This window comes from Myotis nattereri (genome assembly GCF_964212035.1).
Source record: "Myotis nattereri genome assembly, chromosome: 4".
NCBI lineage: Eukaryota > Metazoa > Chordata > Mammalia > Chiroptera > Vespertilionidae > Myotis > Myotis nattereri.
The window spans coordinates 98,643,386-98,660,549 of record NC_138079.1 but is presented as its reverse complement, the minus strand read 5'-3'; the positions used below and the strand labels follow the sequence as shown (position 1 = coordinate 98,660,549).

At 47.9% G+C, this 17,164-nt stretch overlaps 1 protein-coding gene across 6 annotated transcripts in view; it reads left to right on the top strand.

The window, feature by feature from the left end:
• Positions 1–17,164, top strand: part of RBFOX1 (RNA binding fox-1 homolog 1) — a 2,169,222-nt gene that overhangs the window by 96,166 nt on the left and 2,055,892 nt on the right. For 4 of the 6 annotated variants that reach the window (XM_081089185.1, XM_081089163.1, XM_081089196.1 and 1 more), the window contains exon 1: positions 533–896. The exons of 1 other annotated variant lie outside the window; for it this stretch is intronic. In XM_081089185.1, coding sequence (XP_080945311.1) covers positions 687–896 — 210 coding nt within the window. In that variant the 5' untranslated portion in view covers positions 533–686. Of the gene's footprint in view, positions 1–435; positions 897–17,164 lie in introns of those variants that run through there. One more of the 6 variants, XM_081089174.1, reaches the window with a different exon arrangement.

Here is a 17,164-nt window from a genome sequence, read left to right as displayed (position 1 = left end):
GCAGTCCTTTGTCCTGTTGACAATGGCAACCAATCATCACCTTCCCACCAGGCATTGAGCTCCACAGGGGCAGAGAAAATGCCTGCCATGATCATCCTTATCACCCCCTCTTGCAATGGCCATGCCCGGCCCATAGACGCTTGATAAACATCCTTGATAGGTAAGCACAACTTTGAAAGATGATGCCTGTGCATTAAGCATTTTATCCTTCAGGTCAGATTCTCAATGCATTTTGAGCAGCTTCCTTTTTCCGGCCACATCCAAATCATTCACCTTGCAGAATAGCACCAGAGACCAGGGTGTCCATCCTTGCAGGGCGCTGGAGAAGCGGACGTCTATCTGTCCCATCTCTCCTCCCTTCCTTGGGCAGGGAGACCCCTGGGTGCAACCTGGGGGCAGGACTTTGCCAGAGTGGGCCTGGCCCGGGGCAGTGGAGAGCCAGCGGTCCATCTGGGCAGGTGAGACCCGCACAGGCCTCTTCCACGCGTGCCGCGGTGCGCGCTAGTAGCCAGCAGGGGGCGGCAGAGAGACAGGAGTGGTCCACCGAGGAGTCCAGCTCTGAGCCGCGCGGTGCGAACCCACCGAGGCCGCGCTCAGAAGCCCCATCTCCCATCGACAGGCCGCTGGGTTCGGGAGGCTGCTGGGTCTTTCTTTTTCCTCAAGAGCAGGCAGAGTCCCCGGGAGCCATGGCCAGCCCTTCCGGCAGCCCCGAAGACAAGGGCAAGCTCAGAGGCAGGGACGGCCGGCAGAGGCGGGAGGAGGAGGATGCCCCTCCGGAGGAGAAGAGGTTGAGGCTGGGGCTGGAAGGAGGAAGCGCAGCTCAGGAGGAGGGAGAAGACGCTCCACGCCTGGGCAGGGAAGAGACGGGCACCCAGACAGGTGTCGAAGGCAGAGGTGTAAGTGAGCAGGGGCACAGGAGGGATGCGGCTGGGGGGTGGCTGGGACGTTCCCCATCTCTCCGCCGTCAGGTCCAAGTTGGTAATTGGGCAGCAACTCCTGCGGGGCGGGCGCGGTGTGACAGCTTGCAGGGACCTCCCGAGAAACTAGATGTTCTGATATTGATGGAAATTCCTTCTTGTTTATGTAGCATGGACTTGCTGGTTCTCCTTGACGTCCTTGGTGGCTGGGAGACCTCTGGGCTCCACGGTTCATTGAAAGGGGGGGTGGATCTCTGCGTCCTGGGGCCCCAGGAGGGGAAGGAGGTGGGGTTGTTCTGAGCAGCCCTCACCCAGCACCCCTATCCTGGACAGCGCTGTTTTAGGCGTCTCTCTGGGACTTTGCTGGTTGTGTGTGCTTCTCTAGCAAGGGGCTTGGGTAGGAAGTACCTGGGCATAGTCTGCCCAACCTGGCCCTGTTGGCCCTGTCAGCGTGTGCGCTGGCAGCAGCCACCAAGCCCCTCTCCTGCCCGCATCTTCCTGTCATTGCTCCCATTCTGCTTGGGCAGTGAGAGTTCAGGGAAAAGGCAGGTGGCTTCCACACCCTAAGTCACTCTCCTCTCCCCATCCCTTCAGAGAGGGACAGAAGCGAAGTTCTGTGCACATCCTGGGGTGCTGCCTGCCCCTGGTCCTGCCGGCTAAGGGTATGTGTGAGTTGATTTGTTGTGTTATGTTCGTGGGTATGTGAGTCATTAGGTGAGTGTGGATGAGTCTCTGAGGCCAGCTTGACCACCAGTCCCCACTTTCTGCTTTCTCTCCTGAATTTTCCAGCTGTGACCTGGTGACCTTACGTCGGGGAACACAGTGTCGGGAGGACAGATGAGGGCTGGTGAACAGCTGTCCCCACGGCAAAGGCTGCCACCTTGAGAGTTTTCATGAATAATGGGGTTGACCTTTTTGTTTCTTCCAAATGTTTTTATTCTTGACCATTTGCTTGGCTAAGCTCATCTTAAAAATTTGATTAGTGACTGCTGAGCCCCATGAGGGAGAGTTCTCCTTCTTTCTCCAAATCCACGCAGGCAGCAGCAGCAGCCTCCTCGGATGGCTCCAATGGCTGGGCTGCAGCACAGCCCAGCCGATCGGCGTGCCTCCCTGTGGCTGTCAGTGTGTTCAGATCCTGGGCCACCTGAGCACCAAAACCAGGGGAATTTCTCTCTGGGATCCCAGGAGAAGGAATGCTTTGGAAGGCTTCTGGGATACACCGTGGAAAGGATGAGAAGGGAGTAGTGTCGCAGTGTGGTGGGAGGAGAGGCCCACGCGGTTTCAGGGGCGGTGCAGTGCTGTGAAACTTTCACTGTTGTCAGCCCCTCCCTCCTCCTGTCACCTCGCTCTTCTGTGTGGAACTTTGCTGAGGACCCCTGAATGGAGTGAAGTGACCCAGTGCAGGGCGTGCTTAGGAATGTGGGCTTGAATCTCAACTCGGGCCCTTCTTAGCTGGGTGACCTGGCACACGTTATTTAATGTTTCTGAGCCTTAGTGTCCTTATTGGAAAAATGGATATGTCAACACGCCTCTTTTCATGGGGTTATTAATCCTGAGATTAAGCAAAGATTATCCATAGAAGACACTTAGCATTGCACCTGGCACATAGCATGTACTCAATAAATGTGATTTAGTACTGAAACTCACTCCCTTTGGCTTGCTTGCTGCCATGTTTGGTTTTGGGATGAATGACAAGAGACAAGGGTCTTGGGCCAGAATCTCCAGAAAGCTGAATAATGCTTCCTGGAGGTTAAAGGAATTATGTGTAGACGCTGAAATTTTTAAAAGGCAGAAACCCCATTGAACTTTTTGGTTCACAAAGGGAAATGGGGGTGCCACAATTTTGAAGGATCATGTCATAACTGGACAGAAACTGTTCTTTGTTTCCTGAGTCTGGGGGCACCTGGATCTCCTGGGGGCATTGGCAGCTCAAAGACATGGCGTCTTGGTTTTCAAGTTTAAAGGCTGGCCACAGCTTGGGCTGCCCACAGTGCCCCTCAGAGAGATTTCTCCCTCTTTTTAGATTCTGTAGGAATATTTCCTTTAAGCAACCAGGAAGCAGTTTCAGGATGGTGCTAGGAGCAGCAGCAGTTTCTCTAAGCAGAGCCCATTTCTTCACTCATAGACCACATCCAAATGGATCAAGAACAGCCTGCTTTTTCACGAGATTTTGTCTGTGTACTGGTAGACCATTACTTGGCTAAAATGTCAAAAAATCCTTGTTCTTTAATAGCAGCTTATTTTTAGATGCAGATCATTTTGGGCTTTTCTCTGAGGAAGCTGCACGGGCATCACCTCACTGTTCATATTGTATCCAGATGTTTTTAAGGATAAAATAGCCTTTTCTATCACTAGGTCCCGCACTCTGGGTGGCAGAGGTTCACATGTGACCAGTTGCCCTCAGAGTGGCTCCCAGGCTTGCCTCTTTAAGGAGGGGGTCGCCTCCTCTGATGATTGCTGGGGATGCTTTTAGTTGGTCCCCTGGAGCCCAAGGAGCCCTTTCAGTGCTGAGTCCTGTAGGAGGTGCGGTGGAAGGAGGGCATGTTTTTAGTGAGGGCTGATCTTCCACCAGGCATCACAAGTTTCACAGATTCCCTTAAGCCTCTCTAGCACCAGTGCTGTTGAGCTAGTGTCAAAAAAACTAGTCCTCCCAGAGCTTTTATTGGTTCCCTAGAGTGATCCCAGGGATCACTACCCACAGTTCTACCCACAGCTCTTCCTGGAAGCAGAGAAAAGTCTCTCCTAGGTAATTGGTTATCATCCTCAGCCATTGTTCAGTTTTTCCCAAGATCAGGCAGCTTGGCATAGATTTCTGGATTGTGTTGGGCAGAGCTGAGCTTTTAAGGGTAACAGCTCATCAGAATCCCTGAAATTGCTACATGAACTCTCCACTCAAGGGTCAGCATGGGGCTCCTGGAGGGGTGGATCCAGACTGCAGGTCTTTCCTTTCTTGCTGGTGGTGGTCTGCACCTGGGTGTCTCCACTTTGGCACTGTGACATTTGGTGAGATATTTTGTGGGGGCCTCTGCCCACTGGGTGCTGGTAGCACTGCCTCCCCCGCCTCCAGTTGTGACAACCAAAAATGTCGCTAGGCTGAGAGCCACTGATCTACACTTGCAAAAATGTTTTAGAGTGTGGGTATTGAGTTTAGGTCCCTGCTGTACCACTTGTAAACTGTGCAGCCTTGGGAAATTTACACTACCTGAATGGGCCTCCGTTTCCTCATCTGTAAAACAGAGGTAATAAAAGACAATCTCAATGCAAGGTTATGAGGGCATTCAGTAAAATAACAAGATAGTAAATGGAAAATGCTTATAGTCTTTATATACTGAAAAAGCACAAAACAAGTGGTCAGTTTCATTAGAAAAATGATTTGGGTGAACCAGACTCCAACCTTCATCCCCTATCTATTGGTGAAGTGCAAGGGTGTATATCATCTACCTAAACCTCACATTGGATTTTGGCAGCCCCTCTGCTTTCCTCATGGAATCACCGGTTTCCCCCCATATTCCCCCTTGTTTCTCAGGTCCAGGATTCTAGGGCATGGGTAGGCAGACAGGTGGCTCTCGAGGTTCACTCTCACAACAGAGAATTCAGAAGCTGGCTTGAAGAGACAAGGTGTTTGGACCAACATCTGGATTTCAGGATTCCCATTTGAGCACAGCTGGACTCCAAAGGGCTGAAGCTGTCTTTGCTGAGATATAGCTATTTCCCTGGCAGTGATCTCTCGAACTGACATGCAGACATGGCTGCCCATTGGAATGCGGTGTGTCTGCCTCGGCTCTCCTATAATTTGTGAGGCTAGCTTCTGAGGACTGTGGTACGCAGGTGGTATACAATAGAGGGTTTCCTCATCCTTAAAAGTGGGGTGCAGGTTGGTGGAGGGTCCTTTCAGGAGGAAGAAGGCATGAAGAGTGTTCCTTTTAGCTAGAACAGACAGGCATAGGCTGCATACTGTGTGATTCAGACACCTTTGGGGAGGTAGGCGTCTCTGCGCCTGCAGCAGTTTTGGAGTCTGAGCCGTGTTGCCCTTAGCTTTAATCATTTCAGAAATATTTAGCCCCACTTCTGGTCAACTGGAGCTCGATTTGGACTTTTTACCTGGTAAGATTTGGACAGTAGGTTAATGTCCTCCTAATTTAAAAAAATGTAGTAAGATGGTTGTTGTCCCTCTGTGTCCTCTGGAACATGACTTGGTGCTCAAGGAGAAGAAAGGAGACAATCTGGGGACTGGGGCAGGGGTCTCTGTTGGGGGTGCTGGTGGCTTGGAGAATGGCGGTGGTGGCTGTGTTGGAGCTGTGTGCCTGAACTGAGGAAAGTTTATGAGATACATTCCACAGAACTTAAGCATCTTTTGGGTGTTGGGAATGAGAAGAAGTCAGGATCAAGTTAATATCCAGAACGGTAGGGGAAACCACGAATTTGAATTTGGGACTCTGACTGAGGTTGCTCTGAGACCCACGTGGCAATGTATAATATTACAGATGGGTCTGGGGTGGACTTATCAGTGTAGATGTAGTTGAGGTCCTGGGAACACCCAAGATTGACTGTGGAGAGAGTAGGGTGGCAAGAGGGGGGATTTGGTGTAAGCTCAGGGAATCTGAATGATGAGAGGAGAAGAATCCATGAGAAGGGTCATAGGAGCAGCAGGCAGAGGCTATGAGGGCCCACAGACAGGAGAGGGAGAAAGACGAGGTCAGTTGTGTTGAAGAGAGCCCACTGGGTTTAATAGATCATGCTGATCAGCGGTTGCTGGAATTTTAATGGAGGCCAATTGTGGGGGGCACAAAGATTCACCTTAGATCTGGGCACTCTAGCACCCACCCAGGGTGTGTGCAATGAAACGCAGGCTGCTCATGGTCTTGACTCTCTTGCAAAACTATAGCTTGTGTGTGTGTGACTTCAAAGCCTCTGTCCTCCCCACAAGGCTTGGCTGTCACTTCCACATTACCTTGGAAAAGGACCCAGCCTTGGTGGAGAGCCCTGCCTGTCTTTGTGCCTCAGCACAAGATGGTGCCACTGGGAGACCCTCACCTCACAACTGAGGGCTGTTTGCCTTTTTCATTCCTTCTCCAAGTATTTGAGCATCTCCTATGTGCCAGGTGTTGGGCTAGGTGCTGGTCTATAAGATGGATCAGTCCCGGTTCTCCTGGAGACCCTGCTCTAGTGGAGGAGACAGATTCTGGTCCAAGATCCAGAGCTGCCCCCCCTGCCTGTGTTTGTAAATAAAATTTTATTGACACATAGCCACACCCATTCATGTAGTATTAGCTGGGATTGCTTTCCTGCTACAACGGGAGAGCTGAGTAGTTGGGACAGAGAATGTATGGCCCACAATGCTGGAAATATTTACCCTTAGAGTCTCAGGTTAAGGGGCTTGTACTCACCATGGCATGAGTACAGCCACTCTTGAAATGCACACAGCTCTGGGGTGGGGTTGCAGCATGTGCTTAACTTGTAGGACTCCACAGAAAGGAGGGTGACAGGTATCCTACTCTCAGTCTTGTGGTTCTTTGGTGTCAAGGGCAGGATTGAAGCTTTGAGGGGTCTTTTCTCACCCCTGTGGCAGGGCACCAGGCTAGCACCATCAATTTTTGGATGGGGGATAGAAAGGAGAGAAGAAAAGGTGGCTTTTTGCCCCCGCCGCCAGATCTCCCTAAGATGGATTTGGGGTTCTACTTGACACAGCTACCAAAATCCAGTGAGATCACCCTTCACGGTGCTGTGACTCTGAGATACCAAATCACCAAGAAGAAAGAAAACAAAGATGGTTTTTGCAAGCACAAGAACTCGGATTTTTGAAATTAACATTTCCCCCGAAGTTTTTGAATGTCTGGGCATGCATATTTAAGCATCTGCCTCAGAAGCTCTCACTAATAAGCAGATGGCGCATTTAATTTCCTTTTTTTTTGTTCTCTGAGCAACACCAGGCTTCTTGCATGGCCTCCTTGCAGGCAACTGCACGTGCAGGTGACAGGACTTCTGACTACAGAACTCCAAGAGGCCAGAGAACCCTATATTTGTGGGGCTGTTGCCTTCTTTTCAACCCCAGTGGGAAGTTGTCAGGTGACTCACAGCATACAGGGCTCCTCCTTTGCTTTTCCAGAGTCTTGGCTGTATTTGACCCCCTGGGCCTCGCTAACTGAGAAGCAGGGGTCCAGGCAGGTCTGAGAGTGCAGCTCTGGGGAAGGGAGAGCCTGGGAAAAGCTGCTGTAGTGGAGGTTCCAAGAGGAAGGTAGCGGCAAAGAGGAAGAGAGGGGAGCTGGCACGCAGAGCAAGGACCTTGATGATGCAAAGGAGAAAGCACGGAGAAGAGCAGACACCCTTAGCATGCTCAGGTGTGGCTGGGTGTTATCAACGTGCTGGTTTCCCTTCTCCCTGGCTTTTCTCACTGTGTTCTTGGGTGTCATAGAAACAGCCTGGCGGGGGCTCTGTGCAACTTTGGGTCTCTATGGTCTTTGGAATCGCAGGGGCTGCCCCTCGAGTAGGCTCTCTGGCCTCTGTGCCCCTCCAGTCCAGTCCCTCCACCTTTGACTGTACACGGACCCACCTTGCCTCTCAGACCTGCATCCTGGAGAAACCTGGCAAGGCTTGGGTCTTTGCTCTGGGCTTTGAATCCTGTGTGTCTGGATAAGGAAGGCTTTGTGATCTGGAAACTTAAGCTGGAAGGTGTGTGGTGCCTAGGAGGGAAAATGACTGCATTTCCTTTGGATTCCGTGTTCTATGTTGTCCTCATGGAGTTGTAGCCGCCTCCCTTGCTTCTCTCCCGTTTCTCTCCAAACACTGGGGCAAGAGCTGCCCCATCTGCCCTTGTTTGGAGCAAATCTGCCCAGCCAGACAAGATGCAAACAGCACACAGATGGCTGCAAAGCTTCCCCAGCTCCCTCTGCGAGGGGCCTGCAGATGACACAGAAGCCCTTGTCATCCCACCTCCCCCTTCCAGAAAACATGGGCCTACAGCCACCGTGTTGCTGCTCTAGACACTCCTCCCTCACGGTGATTAAACTGCCCTGTGTTGTGCCAAACAAATGAAGCTCGTTATTTCTACCATAAACTTGTTCAGGCGCACATGAATTTGATCCACCAGTGTGCCCCATTCATTTGCTCTCACTCTGGTCGTGAGCACCTCTTTTCCCAGGCGCTGGTGGAGAGCTGCTTAAGTTCCATCTGAGAGAACCCATTTGAAAGCAACCAAAGTTTTGGAAGGAAGCTGCCTCTTTCCTTTGTGCAGGTTCCCTATGTCTCTAGATATTTGATCACAACTTAATCATCCAGGGCCCTGCCCCTAGCATCACAAGCTTGAGCATGCATTTGTGTCCAACAGGCTGGGGGGGCTATGAGGGAGGACATTGGATTTGGCCTCTGAGTTTATGACAGCGCTGTATGGGAAATAGCACTAAGAACCTGAGTTGTTAGAAAAAATGACTCTTTAGTTGTTTACGGAACTCCTTACAGAGAGGGTCTCAATTTCCTTTGCGACTCCTCTATGCTCCCTCAGCTGAGACTTGCAAGGTGGGTAGCAGTTGGCATCTCATCTGGAGATCCCAGACAGGGGTGGCGAGGAACCAGGGCCTAGTGGGGTTGGGTTCTGGTTCCACTGGCAGAGATGAATGACCCTGCCCCCACCCCCTCGGCTGGAGGTCTATCTGGGAGTGGCTAGTTGGGCTAGGGCAGTGGTCGGCAAACTGCGGCTCAGCAAACTGTGGCTTGCGAGCCACATGCGGCTCTTTGGCCCCTCGAGTGTGGTTCTTCCACAAAATACCGACTTCTGCGCATGGGCCACGAGGTTTCAATCGCACTGTACGTGCGCGTCCGCATGTGGTATTTTGTGGAAGAGCCACACTCAAGGGGCCAAAGAGCCGCATGTGGCTCGCGAGCCGCAGTTTGTCGACCACTGGGCTAGGGGGATGGCAATGACAGTGGCCATCACCAGTCATCACCCTCCCCATGTGGCACCTGGCAAGCCTGTGCCCAGTCTCCTGCCTGCGGAGTGGGGTTAGGAATGCCAAGTCTGTAGCTCTTCCAGGATTGGTAGGAGGGTAAGATTAGATGGCAAGCAAGGGCCCTTTGAAAATCAAAACATTCTATTTAAATGCGAAGTGTTTTGTGACTGTGATATTTTCTGTCCTGTGAAATCATCAGTGACCCTGAAATTGTCTACACCAAAAAAGTGAACAGAGTGTGCCTTTCCTCTATGTCTCTGCCTGGGGAGGGAATTTTTCAAAGACTGTTGTTTTACACACAGGGAAAGCTAAGGAAGGTGCAGAAGCAGGGCCAGGATCCAGGACTCAGGACTCCCTGACTATGTGGGGTCTAACCTGGGGGAACCACTTTGGGTTTTCTCTACAGGTCACTCTGTATGAAACAGCCCCCATCTAATATTCACAGAGGGACCTTTGATGGTGGATGGATGTAGAAATTTCTACCACTTGGACAGCTCTGGGCTTGAAGCAAGTGGAAATACCTTTGGAGTCACAGATTTGTGTTTGAACCCAGATTTTTACAGTTACCAGCTTTGAGAATTTAGCAGGTTGTTTAAGATCTGTGGGCTCCAGTGACCTTGGAAAATGGGACACATTATACTATAGCTTGTAGGACTCCCACCTGGCTCGTGACCAGCAGGGCAGTGTTCAGGCATCTCAGGTGCCTGGCTCTAGTGCTAACAAAACCCGTGGTCATTCCCACAAATGTGTCCCTTGCAGATTATTCTTAGTATTGGGGATCAAGCACCTGAGGTGCTGACACAGTGTCTGCCCTGTAGTCAGCATTTACAGGTTTGTTTTAGTGCCTTCTTTAATGTTTTGCATAGTTTCATATTCCCCTAATGCTTAAGAACATCAGGATCTTATGAGGGAGTGTGTTTATTTAACTCTGCCAATTCCTGGGTCTTGCTCCCAGAAATTCTGATGCTTAGGGCTCTGCTTGAATCTGTTTACAAAGCTCCCAGGTGAGTCTCATGTAGCTGACCTGACTCTGGCTTGGAGATCCTATTTGGCAACTAGTCCTCGGTGCCACCTTTCTTTTTTGTTGTTAATCCTCACCTGAGGATATTTTTTTCTGTTGCTTTTCAGAGAGAGTTGCGGGGGGGGGGGGGGGCGGGGGGAGAGACAGAGAGAGACAGAGAGAGAGAGAGAGAGAGGAGACACATCAACTGGTTGCCTCCTGCACAGGCCCCAACTGGGGGCGGGGAGTGAACCCACAACCCAGGTACATACATTTGACCGGGAATCGAACCCAAGACACTTTGCTGTGTGGTTCGACACTCTAACCATTGGCCAGGGCCTTGGTGCTATTTTGCTTAAACATCAAGTTTGGCTCTTCTACTCCATCTGGTACTATTATTGCTGTGTTCAAGTCAGCTTCCTCCCCTGGAATGTAAGTTCCTTGATGTCAGGCTCACCTCTCATGTTTGCATCAGTGAACCAAGCTTTACATGGGTACTTGAAGGAAGGGCACTGCTTGCTGAGTGGGGTCAGGCTCTAGGAGACACGTATGCACCCAAGTGTGTGTGTGTGTGTGTGTGTGTGTGTGTGTGTGTGTGTGTGACACGAATCTGTTTAAAGCAAATCTCTGCATTTGCCAGGAATCAGTGTGATTTACTCTAATGGAAGCCAGTGCAGCCTGAGCAGAGGTCTCGCCTTGAAATGGAGGAAGGTTATGGATGGGCAGAGCTGCTGAAAACTTTCCTGGGAGATACTTCAGTGTCATCCTCAGCTAATTGAACTCGTTTTCACTTGCATTAAGCACTGCATGGAGGCCATTTCTATTTCTCCTGTGGAGTGGGTACCAGCAGAGTGCCCACAGTGAAAGCATGTGTGAGAAACTGGGATTGGGTTTGGGGATGGAGGTGCTTCTACTGAACAAAAACTCTGGGATACTGAAGCTGGAAGAATAGGTATCATCATCATTTACCACCATGTGTGAGGCGAGGACTTGGCATCTGAGAGAAGAGCCTCCTTTTAGGTCCTTAACCTTTCAAATCATCCTGAGTTCCTCTTGCACACAATCAGTATCATGATTTGTATAGACCAGATTATACTCAGTTGCTTTCTGTGCTCAACAAGAAAATAAACTGTAGGGCCAACTTCCTGGAGGGAAGTTGTACCAGAGCCTCTCAGAATGCTGCCTGTAGACTACCTGTAAGAGAATTATTATTGAGACTATCTAAACATGTAGATTCCAAGGTCCCACCCTTTGGATCAGGATACCTGGGACCGGGGTCACAAAATGGACTGGTAATTCAAGAAGTTTGTAATCAACTAGGCAGATTAGATTATATATGAATAAGTGTAATGCAAACTAGATTAATAAAATAATACCTTGATTATTTTTAACAAAACATTGTTTAAAAAGAAATTCAAGGAATATGGAAAAGTACAAGAGACAAAGAACAATCACTTCAAATCCTACCACACCCAGAAATAAACCGACTTAATAGTAAGTGAACATCATCCCAGACTAAGCCTGTTTATAGATAGGACAGCTAGAGAGATGGACAATTCTGATCAGACCAAATGGAGTTTTTAAAACAAGTACCAAATTTAATGTTGCATGAATTTAACTGAAGGAAAAGAAACGGAAGGAACTGGTGATGGCTGTAGAGTCCAGGCAGATGAGGAAGGCCAAGCAAGAAGGAACCAAAGAACTTTTATGCATATATGCATAACCCATGGACACAGAGAATAGTGCAGTGAAAGCCTGGGAATGGGGTGGGTGCAGGGCGGAGGGAGTCAATGGGGAAGAAGGGGACATCTGTAATACTTTCAACAATAAAGATAAATTTTGAAAAAAGAAGGAGGTCATGACTTTGTGAAGGTCATATTTGGAAGAGGTGTGGGTATGGGAGGCAGAAGATAGGAGAATTTAACTACAGTGGGAATTTGAGATCTTGAGGCCAGATGGCTTTACAGCTATGATGAAGATCAAGGAGAGGGCATTAGGACAAAGCTGTGAAGGCCCGCTATTTAAGGCTGGGATGCGTAGATGCTCCCTGTGAAGTTTGCTAATTGGTGGTGGAAAGGTTAGCATCCTGGCCCTGCCAGATCTTCCCCAAGGAGGACTGCTCTGTTCTTGAGGCCTTTTCCATGTTCCTTGTACCATGACAGTTCTGTATAGTGTCCATGGGTCAAGGATGACATGGAAAAAACCGCTGGGAAAATGTTGTGGGAATGTGCACATTGATGAAAGAAAACTTGCTGGTTGTTCTTTTTGGAGGTTGTTCTTTATTCTAAACTAGAGGCCCAATGCATGAAATTCGTGCAAGGGGATCAGCCCTCCCAGCCGCGGCAGCTTGGCCCTCACAGCCCCGGCTTTGTCCAGAAGGTCGTCTGGAAGGATGTCTGGAAGGTTGTTCAGCTTTCTGGTCTAATTAGCATATTACACGTATATTATTATAGATTATGTCTATTCTATTTTATTATTTTGGGGGGCATTTTCAGATTTTTTTCTATGGGGTAGAAATTTCTACTGTTTATATCCAGTTTTCCTCTCCTTCTTGGCAATGGGAGGATTATTTCCTCCATTTCAGTGTAGGGGGAGAGACTGGTCCTGGTCAGTGACCAATGGGGGCATTGGGCCACTGGGGGCAGAAGTGAGGTGTGAATTCGTAGTATCTGGCCTTCAGCACTCTCCCCTCTGCTGCCCTGACAGGTGACAAACCTAGATTAGTCTGAGCCCCAGAGTAAGTTCGATGTGAAAACAGCTCCTTCACCCCTCTCTCCTTGATATGCAATGACACGCAACATGAGTGAGGAAAACAAGTCCTGCTGGCTTAGGTCACGGAGACTTAGGTGTTGTTAGTTATTGTGGGAAAACCTGATCAAGCTTGACAGGTTTCTTTGGTGATGGTGGGGGATGAAATTGGTCATTTAAAGAAGTCCTTTCTTACCCCCCCCCCAAAAAAAAGGGGTTCTATCTATCTATATATTCGTTTATTCGTTTATTTATCTTATTGGCTTATGGAATAGAAAAATCTGGGAACCAGTAGCTTAAAGAATCACAATGTGGTATACTTACAAGGCTAGTTATTTCCCTTTATAGAAGCTTAGCCAAGACTTGGAGTATTTCAGTCTTTCCTACTCCACATTCCATGGATCTTGAGGAGTTGTTGAGAAAATGTCACAGCTGAAATTGTGCATGCAGCCACAGCCACCTGATTTGGGTCTAGCCATAGAATCCTCTTTAACCCTCTCTTGTTTTTTTTTTTTTTAAGACCCTAGCTCCTGAGGCAGTTAAAAGCCCCTGTCTTACTCTTAAGCTCTCTTGCTTTTGAAGGAGCTTTGTGCTGCTGAGACATCTCAGCCCTTCAGAGGTATTCTGTACTAATTACGTTAAAGTACAGCCAACACTTCTGCTTCGTGGTCCCCCCAAATTAAACACCTCAATCATGCAAACACACCCAGTTGGATTTAATGCGACAGATTCCCAACTAAGGGCATAATTAGATCATATTTTTTCCCAGTTCAACTAAAAGAAAATTGCTGTTATGAAGTTTGCTCTCTGTCTTCCACGGTTTGTGTGTGTGTGTCTGGGTGTGTGTGTGTCTGTGGGTGGATGACTGCATGTAAGCGACAGTGTGTACCTGTGTGGGCGTGTGCAGAATTCCCATGCTAACTTCAGCTTTGTAGGAATCTTAGGGCCTTGAGCCCAAGGGATGCCATTTTAGGAAAAATCACTTGAAAAAGAGACAGAAAGAATTGAAATCAAAATCTCAGCTCTAAAGACACTGGCTTGTGTGGGTAGCACTGGATTTTCTTTGTTTGGGATTCCAAATGGCATTTTTGCTTCCTAGTAAGTGATCAGATCATAGGGTTAAAATTGATCACAAGCACAAAAGTGTAGGTAGTGTGTAATTCTCTTTGCATCAGGGTTTCTCAGCTGAGACGCTGTTGACATTTTAAGTTGGGTATTTCCTTGTTGTGGGGTTGCCCTGGGCACTGGAGGATGGTTAGCAGCATCTCCAGAGTCTACCTAGTAGCTGCCGGTAACACACTTCCCCCAAAGTTCTCACAACTTAAAATATATCCAGACTTTGCTAAATGTTCCCTGGAAGACAGAATTGTCCCCAGTTGAGAGCTACTACTTAACGTAAAGCCCCAAAATCAGGTGTAAGGAGCTGAGGCTGATGGCAGTCTAGGTTGAGTAGCAACTGAAAGTGGGGTAGGGGTTTTAAGAGCAGCTGTAGCGCTCTGTTTCTGGAACTGGGTTGTTGGTCATATGAGTATGTTTAGTTTGTAGGAAATATGTTGAGTCGGCCTCTTGAGCATATACGTTTCTACAGGTATGTTATAATTCAACAAAGCATTCAACAATCAGTCCTAAGAGGAATGATTTGCAAATCAAAATGATTGGCACAAAGGCTGATCACCTGAATTTGAACTGCTGTCATATGAACATGAGGGGCCACCAAGATGAGCCTTTCAGAGTGTTGGCCAAGGGGAGGGGTGTGTACACACGTGTGTGCACACACATAATGAGATTTGCTAGTTAGACCTGATCCTTATGGCAAGAGCAGTGACACAAGTGAAATACCAAAGCACAGAACTTTCTAAATGGATTTGCTAAAACCTTGCGTATAACACAGGCCTCCAGCACAATTCCTATGTCCATATAAACAGGAATTCTGCAACAAGGGACACATAGAGGGTTTGAGTTGAGATGGAGAAATCACAGTGAGACTGGAGAATTTGGCCACAGTGTCTTGGAGATATCCACAGTTTCTGGAGTCAACATACATGCATGGAACCACTGTGTGCCTAGAACTTGACAGGATAGGAGATTAAAATGATGGTTGTTAAATGAAACCATTAGAGGTGACTCTACCCTAACACAGGGCAAGTGCCTTGATAGACCTCATCCTGCAGCCTACATAAGACTAAAGGACGCTTTTTTTCCCATTACATATGAAAATGTATTGTGTTTCATATATACAAATGCAATTTGTGTTAACTCTGGGGTCGAACTATGCCCATATTCTTAGCATTTTTTTGAGAGAGATTTATTTCTCAGCAAATCATCTCTAGAATATATTAAACTGGAAATTTACTTAGAACCAATAAAAGGAGGTTCTAAAGTCAGTGGTTTAAAGCAAAAAATATTCCGTGTATTCAGCATTACCCTTGAAAATTCCCTCCATCTTTCATAAAGTCCACGCTCACCAGGTCCAACCCAGAATGTCCTCCTCCAGGGTTGGAACAGAGCATGGTTTCTTGCGTGGGCAGCTGATGAAGTCATCGAGGGGCCACGATTTATGAAGACTTGTGTCTCCAACCTGAGAATCGTTCATCAAAGTGAGATGTTCTCACTGGGAAAGGCAAATAGCAATGAGCGCCTGTTGTGAAGGCTGTGTTTGCAACTCCCCTTTCTCTTTCTTCTTGCCAAGTACTGATAGTTCATTTTCTACTGATTAAAAGAGCCCAAGTTGGTCTATACCGAGGAGTGAAATTGCTGTGTCATATGGTAACTCTATATTGAAATGTTTGAGGAACTGCCAGACTATTTTCCAAACTGGCTGTACCATTTTACATTCCCAGTAGCAGTGTATGAGGGTTTCAATTTCTCCACATTCTCACCAACATTGGTTATTGTCTGTCTTTTTTATTATAATTACCCTAGTGGATGTGAAGTGGTAGCTCATTGTATTGTGTTTTTTCTTTTTTAAGATTTTTAATTGATTTTTAGAGAGAGAGGAAGGGAGAGGGAGAGAGAAAGGGAAACATTGATGTGAGAGTGGAACATGATCGGCCGCCTCCTACATACTCCCTACAAGGGATTGAGCCCACACTCAGACATGTGCCCTGACCAGGAATTGAACCAGCAACCGTTTAGTGCACAGGATGACACCCAACCAACTGAGCCACACTGACCAGGGCTCATTGTGGTTTTGATTTGCATTTCTCCAATGGGTAATGATGTTGAGCATCTTTTCATGTACTTACTGGCCATTTGTATACTATTGTCCTTGGAGATACATCTATCCTATATAATAAAAGGCTAATAAGCAAACAGTGACTATGACATGCACTGACCACCAGGGGGCAGATGCTCAATGCAGGAGCTGCCCCCTGGTGGTCAGTGCACTCCCACAGGGGGAATGCCGCTCAGCCAGAAGCCAGGCTCACAACTGGCGAGCACAGCGGCGGTGGTGGGAACCTCTCCCGCCTCCATGGTAGTGCTAAGGATGCCCAACTGCTGGGGAACAGGTCTAAGCCATCAGTCGGACATCCCCCAAGGGCTCCTGGACTGCGAGAGGGCACAGGCTGGGCTGATGGACCTCCCCACCCCCCGAGTGCATGAATTTCTAGCTCAGAAATAAAAACATAGATCCACACAAAAACGTATATTTGTATGTTTATAGTAGCATCATTCATAACAGCAAAAGCCAAAATAACCCACATATCCATCAACAGATGAACAGATAAACAAAGTGTAGTTGACCCACAGAATGGATATATAAAGGCATGAACTTCTGATACCTGCTACAACATGCATGAACCTTGAAAACATGATGCTGAGTGAAAGAAGCCAGGCACAAAAAGTCACATATTATATGATTTAGTCAATAACAGGGAAATCTATGGAGACAGAAATTAGTGGTTGTCTAGGGCTGGTGAGGGAGTGGGAGGAGGGTATGGGATTTTTGTTTGAGGTGGTAAAATGTTCTAAAAATAGACTGTAGTAATGGTTTTACATAGCTGTGACTATATCAAATACCATTTAAATGTTAACAAAAAAGAACCCAAGAACCCAAGTTGAAATCCTTTTAGCATTTTTAAATTAAATTTATTGGGGTGATATTGATTTGCAAAACCGTATAGGTTTCAAGTGTACAACTCAATAAAACATCATCTGCACACTGCATCATGCACCCACCACCCCAGACAAAGTATCTTTCTGTCCCCATTTCGTCCCCCCACTTTTGCCCACCTCCACCTAGTCCCCACCTCCTTTCCCTCTGGCTATCACCACACTGTTGTCTGTGTATATATATTTTTTTCTATTGATCATTTCTAATGGACTTAAAAATACAGATTCTTAGGCCTTGCCTTCAGTGATTCTGACTCAGAAGATCTGAGGTAGGGCTTGGATATCCCGAGGGATTCTACTGTTTGGCTTGGTTTGGGGCCCATTGCATTTGTAGGGAACCCTCTTTCTTCTGAAGTCCAGAGTCATGGTGATGATGGCTCATGTTTATGGTGAGCTCATCATATTTTCCGCATGTGCCAAATATCTTTATTCTCATCATCTCC